Source organism: Schistocerca serialis, chromosome 12 (genome assembly GCF_023864345.2).
Source record: "Schistocerca serialis cubense isolate TAMUIC-IGC-003099 chromosome 12, iqSchSeri2.2, whole genome shotgun sequence".
NCBI classification, from domain to species: domain Eukaryota; kingdom Metazoa; phylum Arthropoda; class Insecta; order Orthoptera; family Acrididae; genus Schistocerca; species Schistocerca serialis.
The window spans coordinates 15,867,498-15,880,038 of NC_064649.1; the positions used below are offsets into that span (position 1 = coordinate 15,867,498).

The window sequence follows — 12,541 nt, forward strand, 5'->3', positions numbered from 1 at the left end:
AAACAAATAAGTCACCAGATCCAGATGAAATCTTAATTTGATTTTACAGAGAGTATTCTGGGGCATTGTTCCTTTACTTAGTTTGCATTCATCACAAATCTCTCACCTAGTGTGAAGTCCCGAGTGGCTGCGAAAAAGTACAGGTGACTCCAGTATATAAGACAGATGAAAGAATGGACCCCCACAATTACAGACCATTATCCTTAACACTGGTTTGTTGCAGAATTCTTAAAGACATCCTGAGTTCTAATATAATAAATTTCATCAAGACAGAAAAAGCTCTGTCCACAAAGCAGTATATATTTAGAGAGCATTGCTATGGAAAACTCAGTTTGCCCTTTTCTCACATGTTGTCTTACAAACCATGGATGGAGAGCAACAGGCAGATTCCGTATTCCTAGATTTCTGAAAATAGTTTGATGTGGTGCACCATTTCAGCCTGTTGACAAAGGTCTGAGCTTACAGATTACATTCCCAGATATGTGAGTAGCTCCAAGACTTTTTAAATTATAGAGCCCAGTATGTGCTCCTTGATGGCAAGTGTTCATCAGAGACAATTGTATCCTCAGAAATGCTGCAGGGAAGTGTGATAGGATCACCGTTGTTTGCTATACGTATAAAAGTTCTCACAGAAAGGGTGGACAGCAATTTATGGTGGCTTGCTGCTGAAGTAGTTGTGTACAGGAAGGTGTTGTCATTGAGTGGCTGTATGGGGATATAAGAGGACTTACACAGAATTTCTAGTTGGTGTGATGAATGGGAGCTAACTCTAAATGCAGGAAATGTAAGTTAATGCGGATGATTAGGGGAAACAATCCCATAATTTTTGAATATAGCATTAGTGATGTGTTGATGGACACACATAGATTAAATATGTAGTCATAATTTTGCAAAGTGATACAAGATGGAATGAGCGTGTGAGTATTGTGATAGAGAAGGCGAGTTATCGATTTCAGCTTATTGGGAGAATTTTAGGAAGGGTGGTTTATCTGTGAAGGAAGCTGCATATGAGACATTAGTACAACCCATTCTTGAGTACTGCTCAAGTGTACGGGATCCACACTAGGTTGGACTGAAGGAAGACATTAAAGCAATTCCAAGGGGAGCTACTAGATTTGTTATAGTCGGGTTTGAATAACATGAACGTATTACAGAGAGGCTTTGTAAACTCAAATGGGGATATCTGGAGAGAAGATGACACTCCTTTTGGAAAACAATATTGTGCAAGTTTAGAGAACTGGTATTTGGGGCCAACTGCAGACCATTTCTGCTGCTGCCAGTGTAAATTTTGCATAAGGACCACAAAGATAAGATGAGAGAAATTAGTGCTCATATGGGGGCCAACCAGTGGAACAGGAAAGGAAATGAACAACAGTTGTAAAGGGTACTGTCCCTCATCCACCATGTGGTGGCCTTGAAGAGTATGTATGTAGATGTAGATGTAGATATAGATATAGATATAGATATACACTCCTGGAAATTGAAATAAGAACACCATGAATTCATTGTCCCAGGAAGGGGAAACTTTATTGACACATTCCTGGGGTCAGACACATCACATGATCACACTGACAGAATCACAGGCACATAGACACAGGCAACAGAGCATGCACAATGTCGGCACTAGTACAGTGTATATCCACCTTTCGCAGCAACGCAGGCTGCTATTCTCCCATGAAGACGATCGTAGAGATGCTGGATGTAGTCCTGTGGAATGGCTTGCGATGCCATTTCCACCTGGAGCCTCAGTTGGACCAGCGTTCGTGCTGGACGTGCAGACCGCGTGAGACGATGCTTCATCCGGTCCCAAACATGCTCAATGGGGAACAGATCCGGAGATCTTGCTGGCCAGGGTAGTTGACTTACACCTTCTAGAGCACGTTGGGTGGCACAGGATACATGCGGACGTGCATTGTCCTGTTGGAACAGCAAGTTCCCTTGCCGGTCTAGGAATGGTAGAATGATGGGTTCGATGACGGTTTGGATGTACCGTGCACTATTCAGTGTCCCCTCGACGATCACCAGAGGTGTACGGCCAGTGTAGGAGATCGCTCCCCACACCATGATGCCGGGTGTTGGCCCTGTGTGCCTCGGTCGTATGCAGTCCTGATTGTGGCGCTCACCTGCATGGCGCCAAACACGCATACGACCATCATTGGCACCAAGGCAGAAGCGACTCTCATCGCTGAAGACGACACGTCTCCATTCATCCCTCCATTCACGCCTGTCGCGACACCACTGGAGGCGGGCTGCACGGTGTTGGGGCGTGAGCGGAAGATGGCCTAACGGTGTGCGGGACCATTGCCCAGCTTCATGGAGACGGTTGCGAATGGTCCTCGCCGATACCCCAGGAGCAACAGTGTCCCTAATTTGCTGGGAAGTGGCGGTGCGGTCCCCTACGGCACTGCGTAGGATCCTACGGTCTTGGCGTGCATCCGTGCGTCGCTGCGGTCCGGTCCCAGGTCGACGGGCACGTGCACCTTCCGCCGACCACTGGCGACAACATCGATGTACTGTGGAGACCTCACGCCCCACGTGTTGAGCAATTCGGCGGTACGTCCACCCGGCCTCCCGCATGCCCACTATACGCCCTCACTCAAAGTCCGTCAACTGCACATACGGTTCACGTCCACGCTGTCGCAGCATGCTACCAGTGTTAAAGACTGCGATGGAGCTCCGTATGCCACGGCAAACTGGCTGACACTGACGGTGGCGGTGCACAAATGCTGCGCAGTTAGCGCCATTCGACGGCCAACACCGCGGTTCCTGGTGTGTCCGCTGTGCCGTGCGTGTGATCATTGCTTGTACAGCCCTCTCGCAGTGTCCGGAGCAAGTATGGTGGGTCTGACACACCGGTGTCAATGTGTTCTTTTGTCCATTTCCAGGAGTGTATATCTAAAAACACAGATGATGTGACTTACCGAACAAAAGTGCTGGCAGGTCGATAGACACACAAACATACACACGAAATTCAAGCTTTCACAACAAGCTGTTGCCTCAGCAGGATAGAGGGAAGGAGAGGGAAAGACGAAAGTATGTGGGTTTTAAGGGAGAGGGTAAGGAGTCATTCCAATCCCGGGAGCGGAAAGACTTACCTTAGGGGGAAAAAAGGACAGGTATATACACGCGCGCACACACACACATGTGCATCCACACATACACAGACACAAGCAGACATTTGTAAAGGCAAAGAGTTTTTGAACCAAACTCTGCCTTTACAAATGTCTGCGTGTGTGTGTGTGTGTGTGTGTGTGTGTGTGTGTGTGTGTGTGTGTGTGTGTGTGGGCGCGCGCACGCGCGAGTGTATACCTGTCCTTTTTTCCCCATAAGGTAAGTCTTTCCACTCCCGGGATTGGAATGACTCCTTACCCTCTCCCTTAAAACCCACATCCTTTCGTCTTTACCTCTCTTTCCCTCTTTCCTGATGAGGCAACAGTTTGTTGCGAAAGCTTGAATTTCGTGTGTATGTTTGTGTTTGTTTGTGTGTCTATCGACCTGCCAGCACTTTTGTTCGGTAAGTCACATCATCTGTGTTTTTAGATATATTTTTCCCACGTGGAATGTTTCCCTCTATTATATAGATATAGACATAGATATGCTCTACAGTAACATCTCAGTCAGTAGTTGCCAATGTGGTATGTATACATTACACGTTAGCACAGTTTGAATGATGTTTTGCGTTGCTCTGCAGGTGCCAGGAACCTTGTGCAGAAGGCAAGCATTGGGAGGACTGTAAGTTGGACTGCCACTGCCAGAATGGTGGGATCTGCAATCACACATCTCACCAGTGCTACTGCACCTCCGGATGGACCGTACGTACATAAAAATAGCCAGGGCTGTAGGGCTGAAGTCAATGGAAAGTGCAATGACATGAACCGATGTCAGGCAAAGTGTGTTCAGAAATGACTGTGTCCCTCATAATGTTCATTTCCTCTAATCTCCAAATGATTCCAAGTTGCTAAACTGTGTTACAGAAAACATCCAATATGGATAATTTTATGTGCACCTTTAGCATAGATAACAGTAATCTGAGCATTTGACATATCTCTGTGGGAAGTAAGTACAAGTAACTTTTATGTTGTACTTAGCTTTTTCTCATTGTTTAGAAGTTTGTTTGTATAAGTTAGTAGGCTTCTATGCCTTAGGTCCCATACTTTTTACAGAGTAAATTCGACCACCATTGTGCAGTAATTCTCTTGACATTTATTTTCTTCCAAAAATACACTCCTGGAAACTGAAATAAGAACACCGTGAATTCATTGTCCCAGGAAGGGGAAACTTTATTGACACATTCCTGGGGTCAGATACATCACATGATCACTCTGACAGAACCACAGGCACATAGACACAGGCAACAGAGCATGCACAATGTCGGCACTAGTACAGTGTATATCCACCTTTCGCAGCAACGCAGGCTGCTATTCTCCCATGAAGACGATCGTAGAGATGCTGGATGTAGTCCTGTGGAATGGCTTGCGATGCCATTTCCACCTGGAGCCTCAGTTGGACCAGCGTTCGTGCTGGACGTGCAGACCGCGTGAGACGATGCTTCATCCGGTCCCAAACATGCTCAATGGGGGACAGATCCGGAGATCTTGCTGGCCAGGGTAGTTGACTTACACCTTCTAGAGCACGTTGGGTGGCACGGGATACATGCGGACGTGCATTGTCCTGTTGGAACAGCAAGTTCCCTTGCCGGTCTAGGAATGGTAGAACGATGGGTTCAATGACGGTTTGGATGTACCGTGCACTATTCAGTGTCCCCTCGATGATCACCAGTGGTGTACGGCCAGTGTAGGAGATCACTCCCCACACCATGATGCCGGGTGTTGGCCCTGTGTGCCTCGGTCGTATGCAGTCCTGATTGTGGCGCTCACCTGCACGGCGCCAAACACGCATACGACCATCATTGTCACCAAGGCAGAAGCGACTCTCATCGCTGAAGACGACACGTCTCCATTCGTCCCTCCATTCACGCCTGTCGCGACACCACTGGAGGCGGGCTGCACGATGTTGGGGCGTGAGCGGAAGACGGCCTAACGGTGTGCAGGACCGTAGCCCAGCTTCATGGAGACGGTTCCGAATGGTCCTCGCCGATACCCCAGGAGCAACAGTGTCCCTAATTTGCTGGGAAGTGGCAGTGCGGTCCCCTACGGCACTGCGTAGGATCCTACGGTCTTGGCGTGCATCCGTGCGTCGCTGCGGTCTGGTCCCAGGTCGACTGGCACGTGCACCTTCCGCCGACCACTGGCGACAACATCGATGTACTGTGGAGACCTCACGCCCCACGTGTTGAGCAATTCGGCGGTACGTCCACCCGGCCTCCCGCATGCCCACTATACACCCTCGCTCAAAGTCCGTCAACTGCACATACGGTTCACGTCCACGCTGTCGCGGCATGCTACCAGTGTTAAAGACTGCGATGGAGCTCCGTATGCCACGGCAAACTGGCTGACACTGACGGCGGCGGTGCACAAATGCTGCGCAGCTAGCGCCATTCGACGGCCAACACCGCGGTTCCTGGTGTGTCCGCTGTGCCGTGCGTGTGATCATTGCTTGTACAGCCCTCTCGCAGTGTCCGGAGCAAGTATGGTGGGTCTGACACACCGGTGTCAATGTGTTCTTTTTTCCATTTCCAGGAGTGTACATTGTAAGAAAAAAATCACAGCACCAAAAAATAATTAGTGTAGAGTTATGAAATTTTGGGAGTTCATTTGCCTAGGGAAAATATTTAAGTGAGTAAGATAGCAGGTAATGTAAGTGTGATATAAACCATTGAAAATCTGAAATGTTCGTACATTAATAACCAGTTTAACTGCCAGAATGTTGAATGTGAGCATGCAAATATGCATGCATTGTGTTTTACATGTGCCAGATGTCAGTTTGTGGGATGGAGTTCCATGCCTGTTGCACTTGGTCAGTCAACACAAGGACGGTTAATGCTGTTTGTGGATGACACATGAGCTGTTATCCGATGATGTCCCATATGCACGTGATTGGAGACAGATCGTAAAGCATGTTGGGTTACAACAGTGGTATATGGGTGAGTGTTCCTGTTGGAACACACCCCCTGAAATACTGTCCATGAATGGTAGCACAACAGGTCAATTCACCAGATTTACATACAATTTTGTAGTCACGTTGTGTGGATAACCATGAGAGTGTTCCTGCTGTCATATGAAATCACACCCCAGACCTTGACACCAGGTGTAGGTCCAGTGTGTCTTGCATGCAGACCCTCAGCTGGCGTCTTTCTAGCCAACATGTGGCCATCACTGGGATCAAGACAGTACCAGCTTTCATTAGAAAACACAACAGACCTCGACCCTGCCATCCAGCGAGCTCTCACTAGACGTCACTGGAGTGTTTTGGTGTTGGTGGAATGCATGCCACAGGGCATTTGGCTCGGAGATGTCCTTTAAGTAACTGATCACTGTGGTGTCAACTGCTGCTCAGATTGCTGCTGCAGATGGAGTAGGGTGTACCAGGACTACATGCAGAACACAATTGTCTTCCCTCGCGGTAGTGCCATGTGGCGGTCCGGAACCCACTCTTCTTGTGATTGTACATTCTCTGCCAGCAATCGTGTGCAGTGGCTACATTCCTGCAAGGTCTTTTTGCAATATCGTGGAATGAAAATCCAACTCCTCATGGCCCTATTACACGACCTCATTCAAACTCGGTGAGGTGTTGATAATGGCTGACATCAACTCACTATCTCCAGGTAACTAGTGATCATGACTGTTAACAGCATATATTTAAAGCAAACCTGATTTGCATCTTCATAGTGGTGATACTAGTGCCACTCTTAGTGACTGGCATGAAATTTGAAGAGACATCTTTCAGATGTAGAATCTGTTGTGTTGGCTGAAGAGCCAACACCGTGTTGCTAGAGGAGGCCGAAATGCACGTGTTTTTGCTCACGCAGGCCGGCGTGAGGAGGGAAGAACTATACTGACGTGAGGTCTGGAGCATGACAAGGAATTAGAATTCAGAAAGCGGACGTAATTACTTTGATACTTTAATCCATTAATGATGAATGTCACTCTTGATGGTACATGATTCACAATATTATCTGTTCAGTGTAGTAACTGAATATGGCACCTTGCTAGGTCGTAGCAAATGACGTAGCTGAAGGCTATGCTAAACTGTCGTCTCCGCAAATGAGAGCGTAAGTAGTCAGTGAACCATCACTAGCAAAGTCGGCTGCCCAACTGGGGCGAATGTTAGGGAGTCTCTCTAGACCTGTCGTGTGGCAGCGCTTGGTCTGCAATCACTGACAATGGCGACAGGTGGGTCCGACGTATACTAGTGGACCGCGGCCGATTTAAAGGCTACCACCTAGCAAGTGTGGTGTCTGGCGGTGACACCACATTCCTCCCCCACAAATCGGCTTACGGTTGTGGTATAAGGCCTCCGCCCGCCGTGAGGAAGACCCCATGTTGACGTATGCGACGAGGTGGGGAGCCTAACAACAGGCGAGGCTGTGCCACCCGCACCTTGCCACTCAGACTGCGGGGAGCTAGGGAACGCCTCAAAACCTACTCCAGGGTGCAAGCCAACATGCGGTGTATGTGCCCGTAGAGAGACAGGAGGGGCCGAAGGGTCAACCTCCATCGGGCCGGGGCACCTGACGGGCAAAGACAACATATGGTCCGGAGTGGGCAAGAGTTGCATGTCGGAGGACAACTGGTCACTGGAAGTGATCGGCAGTGCGTGACCCAGGGAGGCACCAGACGGCTGCAGCGACGCGTCCACTGCAGGCGTCGCCGGCGGGAGAACAGGCGGCAGTGGCGGTGCGTCGCCATGGGGCAAAAAGGAAGGCAGCGTCGGTAACACCCAGGGCTGAGGTGAGCCAGTAGATGGGTCCCTGGGGTGCTGACGGACGGCACCGTCGCTGAAAGCAGACGGGGAGCGGCAGATCCCGTGCGACGACAGAGGCACAGCTGATTGAGATGCCAGCGCACCTCACCAGAGGCCCCCAAAACCAGATACATAGCGCATCCAAGGCAGCGAAGAATGCGCCCTTCGAGCCAAAGCCGTGAACCTCGATAGTGGCGGTAGTAGACAATGTCGCCTGGGGCAAAAGCAGGTATCTGCTGCTGCACAGGAGCCTGATGCGGTGGATGTAGCAAAGACATCAAGAGATATATACTAATGGACTGCGGCCGATTTAAAGGCTACCACCTAGCAAGTGTGGTGTCTGGCAGTGACACCACAGAAACATACCTACCAACTTTTGTTTTTGTCTCATAACTCCTCCTTGATGTTGTGATTGTTTTTTCTGTCTCTGTATTGCTAAAAAAAATCACAGAATACAGAACTGAGAGACATGATACAATGTTTATGTGATGCAGACGAAAGACTGATACTTGGACACATCTTGCTACACTTTGCTAGTATTTATAAATTATCTACACCTACACCTACACCTACACCTACATTTGTACTCTGAAAACTACCATAAGATGCATGGCAGAGGGTACATCCCATTGTGGCAGCCATTAGGGTTTCTTCCCATTCCATTAACATATGGAGTGCGGGTAGAATGGTTGTTTCAATGCTTCTGCATATGCAGTAATTATTCTAATCTTATCCTGACAGTCCCTATGAGAGCAATATGTACGGAGCTACAGCATATTCCCGGAGTCATCATTTAAAGCCATTTCTTGAAACTTTGTTAATAGACTTTCTTGGGATAGTTTACTTCTATCTTCAAGAGTCTTCCAGTTCAGCTCCTTTGGTATCTCTGTGACACTCCCCACAGATTAAACAACCCTGTGACCATTTGTCCTGCCATTCTCTGTATATGTTCAATATCCACTGTTAGTCCTATCTGGTATGGGTCCCACACACTTGAGCAAAATTCTGGAACCAGTTGCTCAAGTGATTCTAAGCAATCTCCTTTGTAGCCAGATTGCACTTCTCCAATCCCTGTTGTAGACAGATTGCCCTTCTCCAGTATTCTACCAATAAACCCAAATCTACCACCTGCCTTACCCACAACTGAAACTATCTTATCATATCCCTACAAATTGTTACACCCAGTTACTTGTATGATTTGGCTGATTCCAACAGTGACTCATTGATATTATAGTCATAGGATACTACATTTTTTCATTATGTGAAACGCACAATTTTACATTTCTGAACATTTAGAGCAAGTTACCATCCTGTGCACCGCATTAAAATCTTATCATGTTCTGACTGTATATTTATGCAGCTTCTCTCAGATGGTACTTCATTATAAATAACTGCATCATCTGAAAAAATTCTGATTTTAATATTAATATTATCTGCAGGGTCATTAATATATAATATGAACAGCAAAGGCCCAACACACTTCCCTGGGGCACACCCAAAGTTACTTCTACATCTGACGATGACTCTACATCCAAAATCACAGTTAGCGTCCTCCCTGATCAAAATTTCTCAGTCAAGTCACAAATTTTGCTTGATACACCACGTGATTGTACTTCTGCCAATAAGTTTAGGTGTGGTTCTCAGTGAAATACTTTTTGCAAATCAAGAAATACTGCCTTGATCCAAAGCATTCAGTGTGTCATGTGAGAAAAGTGCAAGTTGGGTTTCACATTATGAAGTTTCCAAAATCCATTCTCATTGGTACTGGGCAGGTCATTCTGTTCAAGGTGTCTCATTATGTTTGAACTCAGAATGTGTTCTAAGATTCTACAACATATTGATGTCAAGGATATTGGACAGTAGTTTTGTGGATCCATTCCCCTACCCTACCTTTTTGTAGATGGTTGTGACCTGTGCCTTTTCCCATGAACTGGGCCTGGTTTTTTGTTTGAGGGATCTACAATAGATTATAGATAGAAGACGGGCTAATTCAGCCAAAAGTTCACTATAGAATTTGACAGGGATTCCATTGAGACCTGGAGCTTCATTCAGTTTTAATGATTTCAGCTGCTTCCTTACGCCACTGAACTAATACTTATTTCACTCACCTTTTCAATGGTACAAGTATTAAATTGGGGCAATTCTCTTGGGTTGTCCTTCACGAAAGAACATTTGGAGTTAAGTATTTCTGCTTTTTCTTTGCTACCCTCAACTTCTGTTACTGTCTCATCCACTAGGGACTTGACACTAACTTTAGTGTCACTAACAGGCTTCTAAATATGGCCACAATTTCTTTGGGTTCTGTGAAAGATCACTTGACAATATTCTGCTATGGTAGTCATTGAAGGCACCACACATTGCTGCCTTGCCAGCCAAACACATTTCATTCAGCATCTCTCTATCTATAGCCCTATGCTTTGTATTGCACCTATTATGCAGTACTCTGTTTTTCTTTAGATGTTTATTTACAGTGACTGTATACATTGGATGTTGTCTCCCATTATGAACTGTTCTACTGGGTACCTATGTACCCAGTGCATGGTCAACTATTCTTCTAAACTTCAGCCAGAGTTTGTCTACATGCTCCTGTCCTGTGCTGAAAGTTTCAAGTTCCTCACTGATATTTTATGTAGTTTACTGAACATCTATATCTTCCTGCTTGCTGTAGTTGTCATTTGTACTTTGGTAATCATTGTTTCCAGAACAGCATCATGGTCACTGAGACCAGTTTCAATGTAGGCATCCTCAAAGACGTCAGGTCTATCGGTTGCCATTAAATCCAATATATTTCCTTGATTAGTGGGGCCCTTAGCTACCTGTTCCTGGTAGTTTTCAGAGAAGGCATTTAGAAAAGTTTCACAGGATGTCTTATCACGCCCACCACTAATAAAACTGTAATTTTCCCAATTAATTGTTGAATGATCAAAGTCTCCACTGGGAAACCAATGCACAATTAAACTGAGGTTTTCTCTAGAGTTTTTGGTTCCATCAATAGATGAGTCTGGTGGGCAATAGAAGGATCAAATTTTCATTTTATGCCCACCACTGTCATTGAGTCTTGCCCAGACAATCTCATATTGGTGGATTTGAGTTTCTTTCTACTGTGGCAAACTCACCAACTCCATTTCCCATTTGTCGCAGCCTCTGTTATGTAGTGCACACCTTACCTACTTAGGTGAATCCTACAGTCCTCAAACCTATGTCACAAGTGCAGGAAGTTGCAGCCTAGCTTTTCACAGAACCTTCAAAGTCTCTGGTTCAGACCTTTCACCCGACTCAGAACTAAAGGACCACAAACGGTTCTGGAGACAATGGTACAAATTGTGAGCTTCGTTGAATCTCCACATGCAAGGCTTGTCTTCTCAATCTTCTCTGCCAGTCCCTGGAATGACCCAAGAATGACCTTGAATCCCAGACGACAGGCATCATTTGTTCCAACGTGCACCACAATCTGTAGTTGGTTGCACCCTGTTCCCAAAGTGGCAGCCAGAATAGCTTCTTCAGCATACTGAATGAGTCCCCCAGGCATATATATACACACACACACTCTGAGTGCACCTGAGGTCCTTTCCTGTCCTTTCCTGTCCTTTTCCTAAGGTGTACCATTATTCGCCATACATTTGAACTGCTGGTGATTAATAAACCCATGCACTTTTGGTTTGCTTCCTTCTGACACCAGATAAACTAAGTTTCGTCAAAACAGGTGGTGTGAATCCCACTGGCTCAGTTTCACTGCAAGGCAGCACCTCAGACTGGTTGGTTAGGTGGATATGTACAACACCCTGAGTCCTCCCTGGTCCCCGTCCACCCTGTACAGGATGCCCAGATCTACCATTGACACACCATTTGCAGTCAAGTGGATGGGTGATGATAGATCCTGTACTTTCTGCAGAGGAGACTTCACAACAGCCACTAATTGTTTGACAGTAGTCAGGGTGATTTCAAACTGCGTAATAATGTCAATCAACTCATCCTGTGTTTATCTTTTGGCATGAGAAGAGTCTAGAAACTAAGAATTACAATGACTGTATAGTGAAAATACCAATTTTAAAAAGCTTGCACACATTCATTAACAGAAAATTCAGGACAATAAAACTATAATAATGACTTCTGGAAGAAATTTCATTTTAGAGTTAGAAATTTCTGGTACATGGAATTTTGTACATCAGTAGCTTTTAAACTAATGTGTTTTTAAACAGAGTAAAACTTTGGTCTAAAAAAAATACTAGCCTTTAAATAAAATACATGACAATTGAATTTAAAAAAAAAACACTTTTACTACATAGAAATAGTGTGTAATGTGACTTGCTTATGTTACAACTTTATAAGAATTTTCTTTTAATAGTATATTCTTCTTTAGAGCAGTTAGATTATTTTAATGAGGTAACACAACCAAACTTTTAAATAATAAACCCTATTCCATATCATCTTAAATAAAAGTTTCAACTACACTATGTGATCAAATGTATCCGGACACCCCCAGAAACATATGTTTTACATATTAGGTGCATTCTGCTGCCGCCTATTGCCAGGTATTCCATGTCAGTGACCTCATTAGACATGGTGAGAGAGCAGAATGGGGGCACTCCACGGAACTCATGGACTTCGAACGTGGTCAGGTGATCGGGTGTCACTTGTGTCTTATGTCTGTATGCAAGATTTCCACACTCCTAATCAT

General features: G+C 45.8%; 1 protein-coding gene across 1 annotated transcript in view; it reads left to right on the forward strand.

Moving 5' to 3' along the window:
* Positions 1–12,541, forward strand: part of LOC126428354 (protein draper-like) — a 216,633-nt gene that overhangs the window by 79,467 nt on the left and 124,625 nt on the right. The window contains exon 6 of the mRNA XM_050090285.1: positions 3,692–3,812. Within this exon, the coding sequence (XP_049946242.1) occupies positions 3,692–3,812 (121 nt within the window). The remainder of the gene's footprint in view (positions 1–3,691; positions 3,813–12,541) is intronic.